The 25,331-nt window shown below is 38.4% G+C and overlaps 1 protein-coding gene across 4 annotated transcripts in view; it reads right to left on the minus strand.

Moving 5' to 3' along the window:
• Positions 1–25,331, minus strand: part of TBX15 (T-box transcription factor 15) — a 165,411-nt gene that overhangs the window by 21,871 nt on the left and 118,209 nt on the right. For all 4 annotated transcript variants that reach the window (XM_007485284.3, XM_007485282.3, XM_001362919.4 and 1 more), the window contains exon 6: positions 20,203–20,267. In XM_007485284.3, coding sequence (XP_007485346.1) covers positions 20,203–20,267 — 65 coding nt within the window. The remainder of the gene's footprint in view (positions 1–20,202; positions 20,268–25,331) is intronic.

The following is a 25,331-nucleotide window of genomic DNA, read 5'->3' on the forward strand; positions in this document are numbered from 1 at the left end:
CCCCAATTTTCTAATGTGCTGATTGACTTCTTGCTTTGGAAAATATTTTCTTTGCAAAAAGACCTCATTTTATCTGCTAACTTTCTAATGCCATCCCTGGAATCTCTGAGGCTTTAAATACACAAGGGCTGGTAAGTCAAACCTGAGGAGATTGCATAATGTTTAGGAGCTGTTAATCTGTTAAAAGTCGAAACAGAAGACATCTTCACATGGTCAGCCCACATTAACACTGAATAATGCATCGCCCACAATTTAGTAGAGAGAGAAAGCTCATAAGCAACAAGTAAAGGGGAAAAGCAAGCCCAGGCTGGGTGGTCACAAGGGAAAAGGCATAGAAGACTTAGATCTTGACCTCTGGAACCTAATTTTAGATCTTGGACTGACTACCATGAACATTAGCTGGTGATTCTCTTTGAAGGCAATTGAGGCTCACTGCAAATACCAGGATCTTTACGGAAGCTGCCTCTATCTCCATTCTTCTTTAACAACACACACACACACACGTATATACATCCACTACCACCACCATGATTCCAGAGGATGATAATGAACCATCCTATCCATCTCCTGACACAGTGATGGCGGATTTAATATGCAAAATGAGATCTGTACTTTTGGCCATGAACAATATGGGAATTTGTTTTGCTTCAATATACATATTTGCTGTGAGATTTTTAAAAACCGAATTGAATTTTGACTTAATTTAATATAATTGAAAATTAAGATAAAATGAAACAAATGAACAGAAAACAAAAACCTCACTCACACTAATGATGATGGCAAGATATGAAAGCTAGAATGCTTGTTTACTCCAAGGTATTCCCCAAATACAGAGTAGGTCTTTTCTTTATTTCATAATAAAAGTAGGAAAGTCTGTAAGAAGGTATATTTACTTAGACAAAAATAGAGCAGCAGCATGGCAGAATGGATAGTTCATAGTCTAGAATATCTGAGTTCAAGTCCCACCACTGATACACACAGTGGTGTGATCACTGGCAAAGTTAATTAGTCAGTAGACCAGCCAACTTCCTAAAGTTCTAAATTATAGAGGAGTTATTGGGAGAGGAAATTCCTTACTGGGAGTGATCTTTATTAATAAAATCACAGAATGAGTCAAGAACAACCTAAACAAATGTAAAATGATCTTTGTTACCTAGGGCAAATCATGATTTCCCTGAGCCTCAGTTTCCTCATCTGTAAAAGGAGGGGATTGGACTAGATGGTCTCTGAAGTTAGATCCTTGTACCTGAGGATAATGAATTTGAATTCTTTCCCATAGTACTCAAGATATTCCTGGTAAATGCTTTAACAAATATATTTTAAGTAGTTAATTCTGCTGAGAAAAACTATCATTTAGCCCAGACTTTAAAATGCAGCCAAAAGATGAAATTGGTGAATTACAGCATGGAATTAGTAAGGGAAGTTGAAGATCATGTAGTCCAACCTCCCACACATTGCAGAAATCCCCTCTGCAGCACTGCTCACAGATGGCCATCCAGCCACTGTTTATACCACTGGACAGCTCTCATAGTTAGAAAGTTGTTATTGCTGTTAAGCCAATATCTTCTTTTTAATTCCTCCTGCTCATTAAAAGCAACACGATGTTAGAATCAGAGAGATAGGCAATGGCTCTGACTTAACTTTCCAAGTCATTTCACTCTTTTTAAGCCTCAATTTCCTGATCTATAATATGGGAATTAAAGAACTTGAATATCCTACCTTACTAGTCATTAGTGGGAAAGCCCTTTGTAAATCTTGAAGTGCTATATAATGTGAGCTATAATTTTTATTTTAGGAACAATTGAAATTATTTTTTTTTCTTCTAGAATAACCTTAGTGCTACCCCTACTTCCATTTATGCAATAGCTCTTCAGACATTTGAAGATGTCTATTATGTATGTTTCTCCTCAGTCTTCTCTTCAAGTGAAATACATGAGATTGTCTCCAATAGTCCTCCATACCTAGTAGTTTTTAGATGTTTAACATTCTGGCCTCCCTCCAGTTTTTCAATATTTTGTTAAAAATGTGCCACCCAGAACTATATGTAATATTCCATATATAGTCTAATCAGAGAAGAATATAGTTGAATTTTTACCTCCAATAGCAATAATAGTTTCATTTTCTCCAAAAATAAAGCTCATCCTTTACACATTAAGATAAATAACCAATTTCAACCTGAAGAGAATTATAAGAAGTGGATTATATTACCCTTAACCACATTTATCAAGCACCTACTATGTTCCAGGCACTATGCCAAGTGCCAGAGATTTTTTAAAATGGCAAAAACAATCCCCATCATCAAGGAGTTTGCAATCTATATTCTGCTTTTCTAAATGGCAAGACTGCAAGTAGAACCTTTAATGTCCAGAAAGGACTGTGTGCAGCTTTTTAGTAATGAGAGTTTCTCCAATATCACAAAGTCCTCCCAAGTAGCACCCCATATAGAACTCTGTATATAGAAAAATGTCAAATTGTGTGGTTGAGTGGGAAAATTATACCCTCTGATTATTGAGTGTTTGCTGATGGATAATACTGTCAGAGAGAACTGAAATAGAATGCTAAACATATCTGAAGAGAACTGTGTTTCCATGCTACTTCGAATCTGGGAAATCAGCATTACTTCTGCCTGTCACCTCTCTGCTTACCATAGAACATTAAGACACTGTTCCCATTGCCATTTGAGAGAATGGGGAGAAGAACATATTACCAAACCCTGAAGGATATTTCTAATATTTCTAATAATAACTCTACTATATATTCATCAAAAGAAATATACTTAAAATAAAATACACAACCCTAGAAATGTCAAATTTGATCATAGCCATAGTTCTCTAACCCCAAAATCTGTTTCTGACAGATGGAGCATTTGTGAGAGGGCATAACTGCCCCAAAATTTAGGGATGTTCTTGTTCCTATATCTAGCTTTAATCCGCCAATGGATCTTTCATTCATGAATTTTGCCAAATCTTTTTTGAATGTGCCTGTATTTTCATCCTGTGTCATATCTTTGAGTTGTAAGTACCACATTTGTTTATTCCACAATGGTTCTTCTGTTGGTCCTAAAACTCCCTCTTTCCAGATTAAGATGGACTTCCCTAGTTTTCATATACCAGGATCCAGAGACCTCTTAGATTGTGTTCACCCCATCCACATCACTGATATTTTCATAAATTTCAAACATATACCCCCTTCAGTCTTTGATGTTCCAGACTGGATGGAACCCAGTACACAGAATCAAGAGAGAAGGGGCTAAAAAAGAGCCCAAAGATTTATGCTAGGGATATAGCAATGGTTCCTCCATCTGAATCCCTGTTCTTTGACTCTCAGTTTCCTGTGAGTTTCTGATCTCTTCCAGTGTTTGTTCTTCTTTCCATGGGGATGGCCCACCTTCAACAAAGCCTGAGTCCAAATGTGCATCATCCATTACAATCTCTACACTGTCTGACCTCTACCTTTCTCTTAGTCATTGCCACCTTTGCCTTAAGACACTCAGTTACTTGGATGGCTCTTCCAGGGCTCAGCTTTTTGACTTGCTCCTCAATTCACCTACTCTTAGCTCTATAAAGTTTTAGTGCAGAATCATATGTAAAGTGATTCCATTGTCTAAAAAGTGAAAGGGGGTGGGGGGAGAAGCCCTTTAAGCTGTCCCAGGTATCTGTGTGCCACTAACACTTTCCACATGGTGAACTGCTCTGAGCCTGCTATCACTATCAGCGAGGCTTCTACTCAGGAAGACAGTCGAATTGGCAAACGTCCCCCCTTCTCCTCTCCCTTCTGCTTCCCCCTCCTTGAGCCAGTGATAGAAAACACCATTCCCAGTCCACCTTCTTAAGCCTTTCTGCTGTAATCACCACTTGTTCACTGGTTAGAGTTCCAATCCTCTTTATTCTAGATTCTCCAAACTACTCTTGGCTAAGAAAATAGAAACTTCTGAACGTGTGGTGAGGGAGGGAGAGAGAATAAAGAGAGACAGGGGGCCCCTCATTTGCAAACTGGTAATGCCTCAGAATCCACTATTTTGGGAAAACAGCCAGCCTGTAAGGGATTGCCTTCCAACAGACTCATTCCAAAAGAATGGTGGGGGCATCCCTTTGGTGTTCAGTAAATGTTCAGTAACTAGAACAATATTCATAATCCCACCAGGCATCACATTAACGTGCAACTTCTGCTTTCAATTTGGCTCAGGAATGGGGATTGCCTTAATTTTTTTTTCATTCTATTTACTTTCTCTTTATTCTTTACCGTTCAAATACCTGATTTCATTACTCTACATTGGTTCTTTCCTTTCCTCCACAGCCAATTTCCTGGTGCCATGGGTGATGTAGGGAGCACGAGCTAGGGAGAGACAAGGCCATTTTTCATTCCACAAGAGGAGAGGTCAAATGGGCGATAACTTGAGAAAGCCCTCTATCCTCAGCCCCTCCTTCTCCTTCACTGGATCTGGGCTTGGCTTCTTCATCCAGACCGCTGAGACTGTCTTGTCATCCTGGGGATACTCTAAAGAACCACAAACTGACAAAGGCCCACAATCTAGCTAAGAAGAATGATGGTGTAATACTTTCCACATGGCCACAGAGGCAGCCCTGGAGATGACTTTTATGGGACAGAACCGCTGGTGTCCAATAGACCAATGAAGTCAAGAGTTCAAGTTGTCCCTTTCCCAAAGCAAAGGACCAATTTCTGACACTGATAATGTAAGAAATTCTCTTGTTTCCTTGCAGTCCAAGTCATGGCCACTCCTCTGGCCCTGGATTAAATGTTAAGGAAACAATGTATTACCTAGGTCTGATCCTCAAATTCCCTCCTAAGAGAACAAAAAACATGTCCCTCAAGCCACAGAGGGCCTCATTATCACAGGCTCCAATATGTTAGCCATTACAAAGACATCACCCTGTTAGATGACACCATCACTGGTCAAGAGCCATAGATAACAAAACGATTGCCAACTTTTCCTGGCAATACAACATGAGTAAGAGGACAATAGTGGAAAAAAAGCTCATGACAGGGTAGGGAGAACGAATAACAAGACCCCCCAAAAAAATTAACTGTCTAAAAGACCATAAGCCAGGAGAAATGATAAATGATTATAAATTAAATGGATAGGAGATAGTTGACTGTATGTTGCTAAGAGTCTATTTCGGTCTGGTTACCTAGTATGGTATCTATAACCCTGATTGAGAGGGAAGGCTAGGAGAACATTGATTAAATCCATAGGTTGGCCCAAGTGGCAGGTCCTATCCATGCCAGTCACAACAGAAAAATCATGCAAAATCCAAGGAGGCTGGAAATGCTGCCAGGAAAGAATAGAAGGAGGTTCAACATGGAAAAACATAACTAATGCCTCCTGGGAGAATAAATGAAAATATAGATACTCACTGGGAGGGAGACACTTGGAAAGGCACAGTGGTTGAAAGAGATTTTATGATTGGCCAACTGGATCTCAGCTTGCAAAGTGAGTCAACCAGCATGTGAGCAATGGATTTAGAGAGGGAATATGACCTAGTGTTAGGCAAACTGGGCCCCAACTAGGAGATTTAAGTTCTTTTCTGGTTTTTGACACTGAATACTGATGCAAATTGGGACATTTGATTTGCCTTATTAAACCTGTTTTATAATCTGTAAAATGGGGGGAATGTTGTTTAAACTCATGAAATTCTGAAGGATTTTGTTGAGTTTTAATGCAGTTTCCAAACACAGTACATTCTACCTCTATAATATCCCTAGGAAGCATTCCCTCTTCTCCAATCACACTATAACCATCCAGTTCAGACCACATCACCTCTCACCTATAGAAATGCAATAACTTCCTGACTGTCATACCTCCAGTCCCTCTTATTGACAGTCCATTCCTCACACAACTGCCAAAATAAACTTCCTAATGCACTTGTCACTCTTTCACTGGAAATCTTTCCATAGATCCCTATTGCCAAAAAACATTTTAAGTTCTAAACAATCTAACTCCAACTTATCTTCCTAGCCCCATTTCCTAGTACCCTCTTTCAAGTACTCTATATTCTACCTAACCTTCCATGCTTCCCTTCTCCTGCTTTCCTTCTATGTGTGTAGAGATGCTTATCATGTAGAGAGATGGCCTCTTCATTTCTCATCTTTTCTGTCTTCAAGGCTTAGCTCAGGTACCACCTCCTCCAAAAAGCAATTCCACCTAAGAGTTTTAGCTCATTCACCAAATGTCTTCTTGACACCTAATCACATTCTACTTCAGATTATACTTTTTTTCTGTATGTTTATCTTCCCTTTTTCTCATTCGAATGTAAACTCCATGAGATCGGGGGGGGGGGGGCTGTAATTTCTTTCATTTTTCATTTCTCAATGAACCAATCATGTTGTTTGTTGAATTGCTTGTTGAACACCTCAGAAGTTCTCTAAGCAATTTTGATAAACAATACTATAGGAAAATCATTTTATTCACCTCAAAGAAATATAGAAAGCTGATGAAGAGGGAAAAGGTTTGGGGTACTTACAATGGAGAGTTCCATTCCACGATTTTAACTGAAACCTATTCCAAAACTAATATGCTTTTTCCAACTTAATAGCCAGTATTTATAGAGTGCTTTAAAGTTGGCAAATACTGACCATATGTTATCAGATTGGAGACTTACAACAACCCTGTGACGTTGGTATGATATTATCTCCAAAGGTATAAAGCAAATGTATCAACCCTGGTCCTGCTTGTCATCCCTGACTAGTCATCTCTACTCTTTCCATCTAATAACAGCCTACATTTCTCAGTTCCCTAGATATTTCAAAAGATATATCTTTCTTCCTTGATGCACACTCCTTTGTGCCTGGAGCAAAAAGAAGACTAATCACCAAGAAATCCTGCCATGGATCTAAAGGAGAAAGCATACCACTAGACAGGATAGGGAAGTTCTTGTTAGGACTTCTACTTGGTGTGACTTGAGAGAAACCGTGAAGTCCTATCATCCAAAAATATCTCTCATATCCATGACACCTGTTACAGTTACTGAAATTCCACCATTATAGAGTCATTCCTTTGGATTAAATATGACAGTAACAGCATGCATCTCCTAGGAAGGAAGATGATTCTGAAAGGGAGAAGAGATAGTAGAAAGGCAGTGAGTGAGAAAGACAAACTTCAAGGGTGAGCCTTATTCTTTTTAGCTAGCTAGCATTTAGCATGTATGCCGTGCTTTAAGTTTTGTAAAGTGCTTTACATATATTTCTAAGCAGCAATACTATTGCTAGATCTGTTTCCCAAGGAGATCAGAGGGAAATAAAAATAATCTATATGTTCTGAAATATTTATAGTAGTTCTCTTTGTGGTGGCAAAAATAGGAAATCTACGGGATTTCCATCAACTGGGGAATGGCTAAAGAAACTGTGGTACATAATTATGATGGAGCACTACTGTGCCATAAGAAACAATAAGGAGATATTTTTTTTAAAAAAACTTGGAAAGAACTGCATGAAGTAATAAAGAGTGAAATGATTGGAACCAAGAGAACATTTTATACATATACAGATTTAATACTTGAAGAATAACATGTGAATATTCATCTTCAAAGAATGAACTGAGAAATGCAAACTCAAAATACAGAATATACATTATATATATATATATATATGTGTGTGTGTGTGTGTTTGCTTAATTATGCCTTCTATGGTGTGGGGATGGGATGAAAGAGTTGAGATACCTTGAAATAAATTCAATTAATTAAAATATATTTAATTTTATCTTTATAATATTGTTAGCAGTTAGGTGCTATTATAAGTTCCATTTTACAGATGAAGAAATTGAGGCAGCTAAAGGTTAGGTGACTTGCCCCATCTCACAGTGAGTGTCTAAGGTCATATTTGAACTCAGGTCTTTCTTGACTGCAGGCCCAACACTCTAGGCACCTAGTTTATCTTTATGATGAAAAAGGAAAAATCACCTCAACTCCCTGCGAGCACATCGTTATCTGAGTACAACTGAGATGAGTTGCTCAAATTCTGAGCAAGTAAAGGAGCCTCTTTCCCTTCATGGATCCACCTTTCCCTTCAGAGATCTGCCATCATTAAGCTACACCCTTATAATACAGCTTCTTCCTCTGTGTCTTTTCAGTTTGTAGAGTGTAGAAGGCCAGAAGTTTTAGGACTGTTTGCATAAAGTAAAAATATCTTCTTGGTAACAAGCTTCTCACTCAGTTATGCCAGTGCCCCTGGTTCTGGAAATGCCATTTTTGAGACCTGATGGCAATGGTTTGTATTGGGGGACTTGGGGATAGGTACCAGTGTTGGGGAAGCTGATACTTTCAGATGCAGTGAGAGATAGAAGGAAGACCACCTGAATTAGAAGAAGTAGAAGAAGGATGGAGGAAGAAGAGGTACAAAGGGTCAACCTAGGATCCTCACACTCCCTAGAATTTCTAAGATAAATTCATATAAATCCTCAGTCTTCAGACAGCTCATAAATTTTATCCTCTTCTGTTTGCTCCTGCATTTGCTTGGAGATGTTTCCTGGATGCTGTCTGAAAACATATTGACCTAGATGAAGCTGGTAGTAAAATCTTGGCTCAATTAACTCACTCCCTTACTGGGGTAGATGTTTTCACAACAGATGGAGACTCAAGTAACTTCAGGTTCCTTGTCTTGCCTTCTTTCTTCTGGCCATGACCTTCAATGACAGGACAGTACTTGGCTGGGTTCCTCCTTCCACTAGTGAGCTGGTAAGGTGGTTATAGGAGGTTCCTCCTTCAGGCCAGGGAGATGTGTAACTCAGAGTGTTGGTTTACATTTCAGTCCCTGACCACTTGCTTTGGAAGGGACTTGGCACATTAGCTTCCACAAGTCCAAGACTTTGACTTCCTATGATTCCTTCTATCAAAGGCATTATTCCTCCCCTTGTTAATAGCTTACTGAAATCACCTTCCACATCTACTTTTGAAAACTAGAAATGAATCAGTATTAGAGGGACCATCCTGCCATATGAAGTCAGGCAGAGGACAGGTCACAGAAGAGTCCATTTAAACACACACACACACACACACACACACACACACACACACACACACACACACACACACCTTTGACTTCAAGATGAAGTAAGTTTAATAGAAGTTCTATCCCACTGCTAGGCAGCTGTTATTGGATCTACCATCCTTTCTGCCTTTGTTCACATCACACCCTTCTGTTCTAACATTTGCAGATGCTAGAATATACAGAATATTCTCCTTTTCCCATGAGCCAAGAAGCACACAGAATTAGTTCCCTGTCATTCACAGTGAGGACTGCTGTTTCAAAGACTATGTGTCCCAAACTATGGATGATTGCAACTAATTTCAAATACTAATTTCAGATTTGAGTTCAAAATTGCCCTGATGATCTTCCAAACTAAGATGATTTTACATCTCTCTGAGCCACTTCTCCCCTTTCTTTCTCACCTCTCTCCTCTCCTCCCCTATCCTTTATTTCCCACTAATCCTCCCTCTTTCCCCCACCTCTACCCTTTCCCCTCTCCTTTCTTTTTCTCCTCCATTCTCTCCTCATCTCTGCTCCCCTTCTCTCTCTTTCTCTCATTCTCTTCCTCCTTGGAGTGCTGCCTCCCCTTTCTGTCTCTCTGTGGCTTGAACTCTTAGTAAAAGCACCAAGATTGAATGGACAGCATCTGGAGATCATTCAATGCCTCTCCAACTCAACAACTCTGCTTCCTGTTTCATGCCTACCTCAGCTGGAAGCCCTACTCCTATGATTGGAGAAAGCAACCTAGAAATCAAAACTGAAGCAAGAAAGGAATACATATATACATATATATGTATATATATATGTATGTATATATTCACCACCTTATTCTGTCTTAGATTTATATTCTTTACTCTCCTGTCTGTATGTCCTGCCTGTATGACTGGGTGTTTGTCTACGTCACTATTGTCCCTCTTAGAGTGTGAATTCTCACAAAACATGGATTGTGGCTGTACAGTTGTCCCAATATGGTGCCTAGAGCCAGGCCAAATATAACAGTCCTTCAACAGATACTTTGAGCAAATGATGCTGGTGGGATTGATAATGCTTCCATTTGTCAGCGGAGCATGATAGGAATTACCAAATTATCCAGCAACCCCCACAGCACAATCACTATAGCATTTCAACTACTAGCCAACAGTGTCCAATTGAATGGCATTAATTACTGTTAAAGGTCTAGGATGTCACACCTAGCAAATTGGCTAACACGACAGCATAGGAGAGTAATGAATGCTGGAGGGGCTGTGGCAAAGTAGGGACACTAATGCATTGCTGGTAGAGTTGTGAATTGATCCAACCATTCTGGAAGGCAATTTGGAACTATGCCCAAAGGGCAATAAAAGACTGTCTGCCCTTTGATCCAGCCATAGTACTGCTGGGTTTGTACCCCAAAGAGATAATAAGGAAAAAGACCTGTACAAGAATATTCATAGCTGCACTCTTTGTAGTGGCAAAAAAATTGGAAAATATGGGGATGCCCTCCAATTGGGGAATGGCTAAACAAATTGTGGCATATGTTGGTGATGGAATACTATTGTGCTCAAAGGAATAATAAAGTGGAGGAATTCTATGGGAACTGGAACGACCTCCAGGAAGTGATGCAGATTGAAAGGAGCAGAACCAGGAGAACATTGTACACAGAGACTGATACATTGTGGTACAATCGAATGTAATGAACTTCTCTACCAGCATCCATGTAATGATCCAAGACAATCCAGAGATACTTATGAGAAAGAACGTTATCCACATCCAGAGGAAGAACTGTGGAAGCAGAAGGAAAACAACTGCTTGATCACATGGTTCGACGGGGTTATGATTGGGGATATAGACTCTAAATGATCACCCTACTGCAAATATCAATAATATGGAAATAAGCTTTGATAAAGGACACATGTAAAACCCAGTGGAATTGAGCATCAGCTATGGGAGGGGGTAGGTGGAGGGGAGGGAAAGATCATGATTCTTGTAACCAAGGGAAAATATTATAAATTGACTAATTAAATAAAAAATTTAAAAAGGGTCTAGGATACCTAAGGGCTATTAACTCATAGCACTTTGGAGAGGAATGATGTATGAGTACAATTTAAGGTAGGAAGGAAAGTGTTCTGGAGTACTCTTCTCTGCTCTTGAACTATGACCCAGAAGTGGATATTATCAATGGAGTTACCAAAATTGGTTCAGTTCAAGAGCTATGGTTTTAAAAAAAAAACAAAACCTCTTATCTTTTGCCTTAGAACTGATATTAAACATCAGTTCCAAAGCAGAAGAGTGGTAAGGACTAGGCAATTGAGGTTAAGTGACTTGGCCAGGGTCACACAGGTAGTAAGTGTCTGAGACTGTATTTGAACTCAGGTCTTCCTAACTCTAGGTCCAACATTCTATTGATTGAATTCTTTAACTGCCTTATGAAGCATTAGCAAGAACTTATGTGAGGCACCATGTTAAAAAAAAAAACAACTGAAGATCCAAAGGGAAAAAAAAGACAAATGACCAGAATAGACCCGTTAAATTTAGATTTAGAGCAAGTAGGTGGCATAGTGGATGGAGAGCCCAGCCTAAAGATGGGAGGTTCTGGGTTTGAATCTGGAATCAGACACTTTTTAGATGGGTAAGTCACTTAATGTCATTTACCTACCCCTTGCCCTTTTGTCCTACAGTGGTCACTAGGAAAGAAAGAATTTTTTAAAAAGGTAAATTCAGAGTAGGTAGAAAATAACCTTAAAAGAGATGGCACACACAGCTAAGGTGACCATGAAGGCCTCTTGAGGAGCTTGCACGTGAGCTGAGTCTTAAAGGAAGCCAAGAATTCTAAACATCAGAGGCTTAAAAGGAGAATATTCAGGGTGCAAATGAGCAACTAGTGAAAAGGCATATGGAACAGCCAGGGTCAAAGCTAAGGGAAAGGAGAAATAACAAGTTGGCTAGTATGACTTTGGCCACAAAGCCCATGGAGAGGAGTAAGTAGGTATAAGAAGATGTGAAAGGTCAGAACTGGCCTGGTTGTAAAGAGCTTTAAATGACAGAGAACTTGATATTTAATCCTGAAGGTAATGGGGCACCATTGGACAATCAATGGACATCATCCTTCAACAAGAGCATGATGTGGTCAGAACTATGCTTTAGGAAAAATCACTAGCAGCTGAGGAGAATGATTGCAAAGGGAAAGAAGCTTGAAGCAAAGAAGCCACTTTGAAGACTATTGCAAGAATCCAGAGAAGAGAGAAGTGATGAGGACCCAAACTAGGCTCTGCAAGAAAAAAAGAGGAGGACGTTTCTAGGAGATATTGTAGAACAGTTATTTTCAAAGAGTAGCCCAGGGACCCATGGAAGTCCCAGAGACCTCCACAGGTCAAAACTATTTTCATAATGATATTAAGACATTTTAATTTCTAATAGAATAAATATTTATATAAAGGACCCATATAAATGAAAGTGCTTTGAGGTCCACAATTTTTAAGACTATAAAGGGCCAGAAAGTTTGAGGACTGCTACTGTAAAAAAAATCACAAGATTGGCAAGAGATGAGTATTAGGGTAGAAAGAAAGGAAGAGTCAGAAAAAGGAGTCAAAGATGATGCTGAGGTTTTAAAATTGGGTGACTGAAGGATAGTGTTGTCCTTAACAGGAATTGGGAAATTCAGAAGAAGGGAGAGTTTGGAGGAGAAGATAACAAGTTCTCTTTTAGGTATGTTGAGTCAAAAGACCTACAAGACATCCAGTTTGAAATATCTAACAAAGAATTGTTTAGTGAAAAGACAAAGTGCTGGATAAATAGATGTGGGAATCATCTGTTTAGATATGTTTTGCACAATGGAAGCTGATGAGATCACCAAGCATGAGAATATAGACAGAAAAAAAAGAATAAAAGTCTGAGGTCAGAGCCTTGGGAGACACTTACATTTATAAGTCAATAATAACTTTGTTAATTGACTGATCTGGTCTAACCCATGTGCTTGAGAAACTTCAATAACGAAGAAATCATTACCTCCTGAAACAGTTCATGAGTTTTAGATAACTGTTTCTTAGGATGGGATAACTAACTGTATGGCACAGTGGGTAGAGCACCAGACCTGGAGTCAGGAATTCATCTTCTTGAGTCTAAATCTGGCCTCAGACACATATTAGCAATGTGAACCTAGACAAGTCTCTTAACCCTGTTTGCCTCAGTTTCCTCATCTATAAAATTAGCTGGAGTAGGGAAAGGCAAAACTCTCTAGTATCTTTGCCAAGAAAACTCCAAATGACATCATGAAGAGTCAGACTAAATATCTACTAAATAGCAATGTTAAGAAGTTTTTGTTATTGAGATGCTAATATCATGAGGCTAACCACCCAAAGCAGACCCATTGAGACTCCTGGGATATCCATCCATAAAATAAATAGCTGACACTTACATGGTTGTTTGAGATTTACAATCAACAAAACAAAAGAACCTGTACTATATGTCAGCGCTTTATGTCTATTGCCTTATTGCATCCACACAATTGCCCATGAGATGCACCCAATGGGGATTTTTATTTTCAAATTTTACAGATGAGGAAACATGAGCCCACAGTTGGTTGGTAAGCTTCACCAGATCCCAAGTCTATTCTATGCTAAGGCTATCCTTCTCCCCACCACCAACCACACACATTCAGGGCATGAATCTGTATCCTGTAGAACACTAGCTTATTGGTTTCTTAATAATCAATTTTGATTATAGATGACTGTAAAAAGTCTTCAGCACTATAGAGCTGGGTGGGGGGCATTTCTGCAGAGGGTGATGGGTGGAGACATTCTTCCTTTCCTTCTCCTCTGCCCCAAGCCCCGACTGGCTCTTGCTCCTTCCCCTTTTGAGGCCCTCTTGGTTGGGCTGGGATGGATAGTGCTTGACAAACCTGAACATGTTTTGGTTTGGGGTTTGGCAAATTCTGGGTCTCCAAAGTATTTCACAAATGTTTTGTGTTCAGTAAAACCAAAAGACATTGGCCAAGCACCTTCCCCACTAATTTTTAAGCCCATGTGTTTTTAAGAGAAATTTAATCCGTATGTTTCTGGTACATTTATATGTAACTCATCAAATATTCTTTTGTACAAACTGCTTAGTGTTGAAGATGCCTTGGGAGGTTCTCAGATTTTTTAAAAAGATTTCCTGTTCATTTGTTTAACAGGTGGGGCATCAGACTCAAACTGGTCCCTCGCTCCACCTCCAAAACACTGAGAGTTTGTTTTTTAAAAAGTTTCTATTATTTTGTCACACATAATCAGTAGAGTAACGACCTCGCCTCTAAGCAGTCTGATATAGAGGATGGAGAATCTGCCTCAATGCCAGAAAGATTAGGTTCAAGTTCTGCCTTGCACATATATTGGCCAGTTGACCCTGGACAAATCACTTCAATGCTCACTGACTTATCTGACTCTCTAAGATTATGTCACAGATTGTAATGTTTGGAGCAGAATCTTTTAAAAATGAAGACAGACAGAATCCTGACCATGTGATTACAAAAGAGCTCTGTCTTACATTTCTTAGTCCTATTTTGGGCAGGGGGTAGGAAAGGGGAGGGAGGATAAGCTGCTTGGTGATGGTTGGGGAAAGGGGAAGAATGGCATCAATCCATTAACTGAGTTTTAGATAACTGGAAGGGACCAAGGACTGGAAAATAGCTTATGAAAAGGTGTTTTCAGAGGTTGAGGTCCCAAGCCCTGGAGATGTTTTGAATGACACCATCACCAGGCTCCTAGGCTTCAGGCAAGAACACTACTAAGTTGCTTTTGGATGTGTTTTGGACCTCTGGGATTCTGGAAGAAGAGAGAAGTTTTCCACTAGTTGTGGTATGAGTGTGTGTGTGTGTGCAAAGTTCCTAACACCTCCACCAGAGACTCAGGCAGGAGGAACTGATGGCAATCATTTAGCATTAGTTCTACAACAGCTGAAAAACAGAGCTGAGACCACAAGGATGATCCAAGAAGGGACTGACAGAAACCAAAATTCCTGCTTGGTTCGAAGATTCTAAATATATCTCTTAATGTCTCCAAACTTGACTATGGAAATACAGATGGTCTCAAAAGATAAATGGGAGGGGCGGTGATGATTTGATTTACAGATTGCAGAATCATAGATATCAGAGAGCTTCTATTTCAAGGGTTCTTCACATTGGACCCTTTGGGCAATGTGGTGAAATCTATGAGCCATTTCTGAGTCTTTAAAATGCATGGGATAATGAAGGAAATCAATTATGGAAATAGAATTATCAAAAAAGTTTTAAATTCACTGGCCCCAGATTATGAACCCTAAGTTAAAGAGAAGGTGCCAACATGCATTCATAAATGAAGTTTTCCCATCTAGGGATCCCCCATACCAGTGCAATCACAGGTTCAGTCCCTTAACTTTGTGCACTAATTTTCCTTATGTGCAAAATGAGATCAACACTCTCTTCTTTCAATTTAGCTCATAAAGGGAGTTATGAAAATAAGTGTGTGGCTCTCAAGCCCTTTGTGTTTTTTAAGGAGAAAGTCATGTGGGTATTACAACTACAAACAGGAGCTGTATCTCAAAGAGTTTATTTTCAGCTGGGCACTATGCTCTGAGTGGTTTCTAAATTTAGAAATTCATTCTTGCCCAGTCATTGACACTGTTGACTATCTGGGAGTATCCGGTGACTTTGGACTCTTTTACCTGCAGTTCTCCCTGATAAGTAAAGTTTGCTTAGCTCTGTTTTCCTTGTCTGGGACAATTTTGTTGACAGCCTCAGGTGAGGCAAGAGAGGGTGCTGACCCAGAATTCCATATTTGTAAGGGAAAATTGGAAAAACTGGAAAGGGTCCAAAAAAGTGCTATATAAAAATGTTTAAATTAATGGAAAATTGTTTCTTGAAATAAAAGTTAAGAATTATAAGGGGAAGGGTCTCAGAGAAACTTGAGAAGACTTTTATGAACTGCAGAGTGAAATGAGCAGAACCAGGAGAATGACATACAATAACAATGCTATTGCAAAGACAAACAGCTTTGAAAGACTTGGGTACTCTTGATTGGTGTGATGACCAGGCACAATTACAGAGGACTACTGGTGAAACTGATTATTCACATGTTGACAGAGAGGTGATGGATTTAGTGCAGATTGGGATTTTTATTTTGATATGATTAATTTAGGAATTTGTTTTGCTTGGCTATACATGTTTGTAATAGAAGTTTTGTTTTTCTTTCTTTCTCAATGGAGGTCTGGAAGAGGTCAAAAGGAAAGGTGGATTTTTATGACTAATATATATAAAATTTAATTTTTTTAAAGTTAATTTTAAAACTTGGAAAGAACTAAATGAAATAATGAAAAGTGAAATGAGTAGAACCAACATTATATACAGCTACAGAGTTAATATTTGAAGAATAACTTATAAATTTTCACTTTCAGAGAATGAACTGAGAAGTGGAAGCATGAAAGACATAATCTATATGTACATGTCTATTTGCCTGATGAGGCCTCCTTCTTTAGTGTAGAGAAAGAAAGGAGGGGCTAAGATACCTGGAAATGAATTATATTAATAAAAAATAAGTTAAAAGAACTAGGTGAGTAAATTAAGCAAGGTATCATGGAATCTTTCCTCAGTGGGGAAATGGGAAGAGCTACATCCTACCATAGTTAACTAAAAAGATGACAATGTAAAAGACAGCTGAGCTCTCACTCACAGTTCCTCTAGATAGAAATAAAAAATACACCAGACTACACATCATAGGATATTAACCAGGAAAAAAGGTGACTAGAAAAGCATCTCCTAGGTCTCTAGAGTCAATAAATAAGAAGACTAACCTTATCCATCATATTATCAAAGAATGTTATGATGATCATCCTCTAGTATAGAAAGATGGAGTCACAGAAGTCCTTTTGAGCAAATAGCCCTACAAAAGTCACTTGAAACTTCCCTTCTGATATTCCCTGGGGAAATATTATATTATTATGACCAATATCTCTAATGATGACCTTAAGTCATCCAGAAATTTTTAAAAACAAGTGTTTTAAAGGGGATAAAGATATTTTCCTGAAGAAGAGAAAATTTAAAGGAGATATGAAGACTATCTTCCAATATTCTTTTAGTTATCATGTGGAACAAGAATTATAGTTTTGTCCCAAAGGAAACAACTAGAAGTAGCAGATAGAATGTAAAGAGAGGTATATTTCAGCCCAAAATAAGGGAAAGTTTACTAATAGGTAACATTACCCAAGAGTAGAAAGGGTAGTGAGTTCCCTATCACTCAATATCTTTGAGCAAAAATTGGATAAACAGATGTGTGCGCAACTATGGATCAGATTAACTAATCTCTGATGAATACTTTTGTAAAACATACTATTTCTCCCACCCACTCATTTGTCTTTTACAAAAATCTGGATTTTTTTCATATACCAAATTTGCTTTAAAATGGTAAACTTGAGGGCAGCTGGATAACACTGGATTGAGAGCCAGGCCTAGAGATGGGAGGTCCTAGGTTCAAATCTGACCTCAGACACTTCCCAGCTGTGTGACCCTGGGCAAGTCACTTAACCCCCATCGCCTAGCCCTTACCTCTCTTCTGCCTTGGAATCAATATTGATTCCAAGACAGAAGATAAGGGTTTAAAAAAATAAAATAAATAAAATAAAATAATAAAATAATTTAAAATGGTGCACATATGACTCTACTTGAATTTTTCATTTCATTTTGTTTTTTTAAGGGAGATCAAATCAAATAATTTGTGAATCTATGCTAATAAGGGAAAAAAATAATTTAAAATACTATGAAATGAAATACCAAGCTAGTAATTCACCAACCTAGAAATCTAACTTGGGAGAACCTCCACCATTCTGAACTTAACCACAGATCTAAAAGGAAACAAAAGAAAACCAAACCATGAGAAAGAAAAAAAAACAAAACAATAGAATTTCAGAGATATAAAGGGTGTTGGAGATTGCCATCATATCTCTCACTTTACCAATGATGGAACTTATTCCATCACTTGGACTAAGAAGAGAGAATAATTGGGCTCATGTCCCTATTGTTCCATATACAAGCTATATACATCCTTAATAATTTCTCTGAACCCTCTGTTTTCTCATCTGCAAAACTGAGATAATAACACTTGAAGGAAGGCCATCTTTAAGCTAAAAGGTTTTTATAAGGTGAATTACTCATATTCTTACTATCATTAATCAGTATTTCTCCACTAAAGCCCTAGCCAATGCTTTATCACAGAATAGAAATGACCCTGTGTTTGGAAGGTTATGTAAGACCAAGTTCTAGTAGGTCCTACCAAGATGGAAATGCTTTGTGTGAGGGGGGGGGGGAACAGATGGCACCAGTTTAGCTCATTTAGAAGAGGTTCATCACCAGGTTTTGTTGAAGGATAATGGATTTTTCAGCCATAGTAATTCATAGTGGCCATCAATGAAAACATGGATGGGTTGTAGTCTGTATCAATGTCAGGAGTGCCCAGATTGAGGAGATCATGGAGACATAAAAATGTCCTAGGATGTAGAGCAAGCAGAGACCACAGAGATCAGGTATCTAAACTGACAATCTTTTAATATAAATGAGGAAACTGAGTTCCAGACAATAAATAACTTGTTTAGGATAGCACTAGAAGCAAGCATTATCAAATTGCTTACCCAAGTCTCACAGCTAGTAATGGTCAAGCCAAGAGAAAACCCCAGACCTTCAGGATGGTAAATCCACTGAATCAAGATAACAGCTGTCACAAAGTCGGAATAATTTATGCTAGAAACATGGAACTCCCTTCAAACCCAAGATTAAAGGTAACATATTGTGTATGAAATTGATGTACAGGTTTTATCATTTTGTTTACACTAAAAATCTTGAGCTTTCCCATGTTGTAAAACATTGAATATGTTTAGTATATGGAACATAAATGTGAATTATGAAGCATGACCAAAAAAAAAGGAAGCAAGGAATAAGGATCACCACCAGCTAAAAAAGCATGGCAGTCTAGGGACATTCAGTATAGGAGCAAATAGCCCCTCAAAAGCCACTTGAAAATCCCCTTCTGGTATTCTCTGGGGAAATATTATATTATTATGACCAATATCTCTAATGATATCCCTAAAGCATCCAGAAAATTTTAATTATACTCAACATACTATACTATAACAGAGAAAAATGTAGTATGTTTCATTTTAAAATGAATGCATTTTTAAAAATTATTTAAATCTTTAAGTTAAAGCTTCAGTTGTCTGAAAAATTACTTATTCATAGTACTGGATGAGAGGATCAGAGAATGAGGCTTAGATAGGACTAATAGGTCACTTGGTAGAGTCTCTTCATTTTACATATGAAGAAACTAAAGACCAAACAGACTGTATTCTAGTAAATATAATTGCCACTGAGTAAAAGAAATTAAAATTCACTCTTTCGTTAGTAGTTGATCAGCACCTAATTAGCTCTACAAGGATAAATTACTTGGCACACTTATCTATGTACCTAGAATGAAGTTTAGGACTAAATGACTATGTGGCATATTTAGGCTGCATTAATAATTTATGTAATTCACCTTGAAACCTATCTTCCCAATTGAAGGTTTAGTGGTCCGTGCTTCAATTTTCTGGGTTTTTTTTTTCCTTTTGGGGATGGGGGTTCTTTTTTCTTTAAACTTTTACCTTCCACCTTAGAATCAATATTGGGTATTTGTTCCAAGGCAGAAGAGTGGTAAGGGTTAACCAAAAGGAGGTAAATGACTTGCCCAGGGTCACACAACTGGGAAGTATCTGAGACCAAATTTGAACCTAGGACCTCCCCATCCCTAGGACTATCTCTCAATCCACTAAGCCACCCAGCTGACCCCATTTGGGGGTTTTATAACATCAACATTTCAACATACAAAGAAAAAGAGAAAAGAGTACTATAAAAACTATAAATTTTTATTACATATAGTTTTTAAAGTATTTATCACATTTATTGCAACAATTATCTGTTCTATTCATTTGTGTCTCTTTCTGAGCTTCCCTCTACACCCTTCCATATATTTTCAAATATTTCATTGATTCTCTTTTTTCTTTTCTTCTTCTTTATGGTACCACTCTCAATATTCATCCCCTTCTCCCACCCCCAGCTTCAACTTTCCATTTTATTTTGCTTTTAATAGTGATATATATCTGTGTTTTCCAAAACAAATGGCCATTGACAAAGCCAGAGCCAGATAGGGCAGCTGAGAATGAAGCACAGACAAAAGACATTTCAAGAAGCCCTCTCCCAATTTTCCTTACCTGTTTCTCCCAGAATCCCTGAAGCCTTTAGCAAAGGGGTTTCGATCAATTTTTAATCTGGTTATCTGGAGACAATAAAACAAAAAATAAATTAGTACCTTTAATGTGTATTTCTTTTCCAATTATTCCTTTTTTAAAGGTCATCCTGATACAATCAAATGTAATGGACTTCTCTACTAGCAACAATGAAATGATCCAGGACAATTCTGAAGGACTTATGAGAAAGAACGCTATTCACATCCAGAGAAAGAACTGTGGGAGTAGAAACACAGAAGAAAAACAACTGCTTGATCACATGACTCCATGGGGATATGATAGGGGATGTAGACTCTAAAAGATCACCCTAGCGCAAATCTCAATGATATGGAAATAAGTCTTGATCAATGACACATATAAAACCCAGTAGAATTGTGTGTCAGTGGAGGGGGTTGGGAGGAGGGGAAGGAAAGAACGAGATTCTTGTAATGATGGAAAAATATTCTAAATTAGTTAATTAAATAAAATTTTCCAAATTAAAAAAAAAAGTCATCTTAAGTTTCATAGTTTCTATCATCATTCATTTTCTTTCCAGATTCCACTGAGATAAAGGATTAAAAAGCAGTCATACTTCTACCCAAAGATTGACTAAGAGACCATCTACATAACTGTAGAGTGAAACCTGACAGAATCCTGCAACAGGAGCTCCCCCACCTATGGGGTTGAGCATCTGCTCTTGTAGAACAAATAGTGTCATTAGAATCAGAGAGGTCACTTTCAAATCCTACCTGTGACTTTAAGCAAGTTATTTGAGTTCTCTGTGCCTCCTCCTCCATCACCACCTCTCAAGAGAATCTTTATAAACTAAGGCAAACTGGACCCAAGTAGACTAGAGAAGTGCTTACTCAGGAGTGGGGAGTCTACTAGCCCATGTGGGGCAGAAGTCCCCTCTATGCTGTCCTAGCTTCAGTCACAGTCTCACATATTTCTCAAGTTCCTAGATTGGCAAAGCTTGACCAATAAACCCCATATGAGTTCCAGTGTTTCCCTTTTCAGCTATGGCCATGAGAGGCATTCTGATACTTATGTGTCTGGACCAGATGTTAATGACTCATTATAGTCAAACCCTTCAGGAGCTGAGGGTTAGGGTGGAGAGTCAGGGGAAAGAAGGGGAGGCACACCAGATTTACTGTAATTCTAGAAATGAGGGAATAGCATCACTTAAGACTCTTTTTCAAATTTCTGCAAATTGTAGGACTTATCGCTAGGACAGCTCATGTCATTTCCTATGTTGCAAATCCCCAAAGCTCTCCTCATCTCCTCTTCCGACTGACTTCCTCGGAGTGGAATTTCCCAAAGACATTGTCTTTAAAAGTCTTTAAAAGGCAACATGAGATCTGACAACCAGACTCTGACATGAAAGAACCATGCTAGCTTTAAGTTGGTTTTTTTTTTCTGCAACACTCCTTGCTCCAGTATCACATGCTAATAACACGGTGCTAATAATGTAGTGAAAGCAATTCTGTCCCTGTTTTATGGAGCAGATCAGGAGCCTAAAAGTTTGGCTTTCCAAATCCCACTGTCTGCCACATGAATACTGCAGTGAATTTAAAGAATGTCATTGCTTTTCTGTTCTTAACTTAAAATCAGCTCTTTCCTCCTCCATAATCCTCAGTAATAAACTGCACACCATATTTTCTTTTCAAGTTGAAGTTATAATCGTTCATTCTCCCTTTCAAGTTGGCTTATGCCGTCAAACCCATTTATGAGAGGGCTTTCTGATATATGATTGGACTACCATACTGCTGAAGTTCTCTGTGCCTCTAAAGGGCATTGTATATCATGGCTTCTGGAGAGCGAGCCAACTAAGAGTTACCTACTCTCTGGCAGCTTGCTCACAGCCCTAAGAGTTTGCATGCAAGACTGAAAGGAGAGAAACCATCAAATGATATATAGTAACTAGATTCTCACCCTTGTCCCAAGGCCTTCATCTGAGAAGTCAAAGGACTCAGTAAACAGCTGGCTGATTCCCCTCACTCCAACTCAGTTTGCAAGTTGTACTTTATTTATAGGACAGCTGTAACTTCCTCTGGACAACTCATGACATAATGGACTGGGAGTCATGATGACTTGTATTTAAATCCTACTTCAGATATTTATAAGCTGTGAGACCTTGGTCAAGTCACTTAACCTTAGTACATTAATCTCTCATTTGTAAAATGAGGATTATAATAGTATCTTCATGGGGTGGTTGGGACAATAAAAGACAATTTTATATATTATTTATTTATTATTTATATTATATTATATTATATTATATTATATTATATTACATTACATTACATTACATTACATTACATTATATTATATTATATTATATTATATTATATTATATTATATTATATTATATTATATTATATTATATTATATTATATTATATATATCACTTTACAAACCCTTATGTGCCTAACAATAATAATAGGAATAGAAATAGAATAGCAATAATAAAAGTAATAGCCAAGCTTTGTTTGTTTAATTGTTAACCTTAAATATCATTTCAAGATTCACAACATGATTTACCTATATTATCTCATTTGAAAATTTAAGTGGTTTAAAAAAATTACCTTTCATTTTAGAATTGATACCAAGTATTGGTTCCAAGACAGAAGAGCAGTAAGGGCTAGGCAACTGAGGTTAAATGATTTGCCCAGGGTGACACAGCTAGGAAGTATTTGAGGCAAGATTTAACCCAGGATCTCCTGTCTCTAGGTCCCTCTTGATCCATCTAGCTGTCCCTTAAATTTTTGTTCATATAAATACAAATTCTTTCCCCAAAGATATCTGGCCCATCAGCAATGAAGATGATGTGTTGCCAAAATTAGCCTCATCATCTATGATCAGTATTTGAAAGGATGAAAAAAATCAATGGTTCCTTGCCTGCTACCATCAGTAGCCTCAGGGAAATGGAACTAATGAAGTCTTTGAGTCCCATTGAACTCTGCCATGAACACTGAGGCAATGTGGTCTGGTGTGTCCTTCCTACCAGAATCTGGACCCATGATGGACTTTCTGGTCTCTCAGAGTGATCTCCTGGAAGTTTTCTTCAAGCTTGGAAAGTGGGGATGGGAAGGTTTGGGGGGGGAGAGCTATGGAAGCATCCTCTTGAATTTCCATTGCATGAACGTACTCTGGTGTAAGCCAAGGTACCTATGAGGATTGTGTGGCTTCTACTCATTTTAAAACTTTAACTGAATTGGAAGCTTAGTAGGGCTTCTTAGAAACAGGAACTATGAAAATGTTATCAGCCACATCTAAGTAGAAGATGGAAATCAAAACTATCAGAATCTGAGTATCACAACACCCAGAGGATCCTTTCTCAATCAAAAGTCACTTGGTTTTGTTTCTCTTTCTTCTTATGGTCTCCAAAGGTTTTTTGAAGGTTTCTTCTTAGGGATAAGAATGGCTCTACTCAGGAGGAGAGTAATTTTGCATTACTCTGTTTGAAAAGTTGGAATAAAATAGCCTGGATGGCTTAGAATGCAAAGAAGCACCTCAAAAGCCCTTTGGGACTGGTATAACATCATCTCAGGCTGAGGTTTCAAACTTCTTATGCAGTATGTAAGGCCAATTGTCATTGGAAAAATAGAAGTGTGGGGACAGCTGGGTGGTTCAGTGGATTAAGAGCCAGGCCCAGAGATGAGAGGTCATGGGCATAAATCTGACCTCAGACTGTGTGACCCTGAGCAAGTCACTTAACCCCCATTGCCTAGCCCTTACCACTCTTCTGCTTTGGAATCAAAACACAGTATTGATTCCAAGACAGAAGGTAATGGTTTAAGAAAAAAAAAACAATGGTAAGAACCATGTCTGGAGAGATGGAGCTACATCTTAATTTATTTAAAGAGCTATGCCTTTTGAAATCAAGTTTCCTGTTTACTGGAGAAGTCAAGGTTTATCTGTGTGTGTGTGTATGTGTGTGTAAGTGAACTTGGGGGTCTAGGACAACTAGGTTCTAGTCCCTGCTCTGTTATTAAGTATCGGGGTGACCCTAAGTAAGTCACCTTCTCTTTGCCAATTATCTTTAGAGGCAGCTAGGTGGCCCAGTGGATAGAACAGAATCTGAGTATCACAACACCCAGAGGATCCTTTCTCAATCAAGAGTCACTTGGTTTTGTTTCTCTTTCTTCTTATGGGATCAGAAAGACCTGATCTCAAATCCAGCCTCAGCCTAAGCTGGGTGACCCTTGACAAAACATTTAATCTCCATTTGCCCAAGTTTTCCCATCTCTTAAAATTGTAATAATGGTAGCATCTATCTAACAGGGGTTCTCGTGAGGATAAAATGGTATCATATTTTAATGAACTTTTAAACCTGAAAGCACTATATAAATACTAGCTATCAAGGTCTCCTCCATTCCTAATAATCAAAAATACAGTCTTTGCAATGGAAACTTCCACCTTATTCAGTTATTCAGGGTGGAGATATTGGCTCCATCCTCCTCCGAGGAACAAGAGCAGAGTATGAAGTCACCTCTACCCCCTCCTCTTCCATTTTTCTCTCTACAATGAAATTCTGGGCAAGTCCTAAGACTTCCTTTCTGCCTGCCTAGTCTCTGCCAAATTGGCCCTCTGTGAGCAAATAACAGCAATACTAAAGGCTCTCTGACTGCTTAGGTCAGGGAAGCCAAATAAGGGGAGGGGAGGTAAGTTTGGAAGTGGAGGGGTGGGGGAATGAGGAGACAGAATTGAAAAACATTCCACTGAAATAAAAACACTTCCTTCCCTCTCTTCTAGTCAAATGATAGAAGGTAGTGATAGACCGCCAAGCTCTTAATTCTGAGGTGTGGCCTAGTGAAAACTGTCTAAGGCTGGGACTCTGAGAATAAGAGAAAATAACTGACTCAGTCAGTGTGTCTTTGCTGTGCATTGCTCTGGTCTTATGACATTCAGTCATCTTCAACCCTCTGTAATGATTCAGAGAAATTGAAGAGAAAGGTTTGAGAAAAAGACGTGACAGTCTCTTTTCTGCCTTGATGCCTCTATTTCCCTCTCCCAAAGAGAACATTAGATATTTCTCTTTACTCTCCTTTCACACACCCTCAACCCCAGTATCATTTTGAAAGAAGGAAAGTCATCATTTTTCCCACCCTGAA

Source organism: Monodelphis domestica, chromosome 2 (assembly GCF_027887165.1).
Source record: "Monodelphis domestica isolate mMonDom1 chromosome 2, mMonDom1.pri, whole genome shotgun sequence".
Lineage (NCBI taxonomy): Eukaryota > Metazoa > Chordata > Mammalia > Didelphimorphia > Didelphidae > Monodelphis > Monodelphis domestica.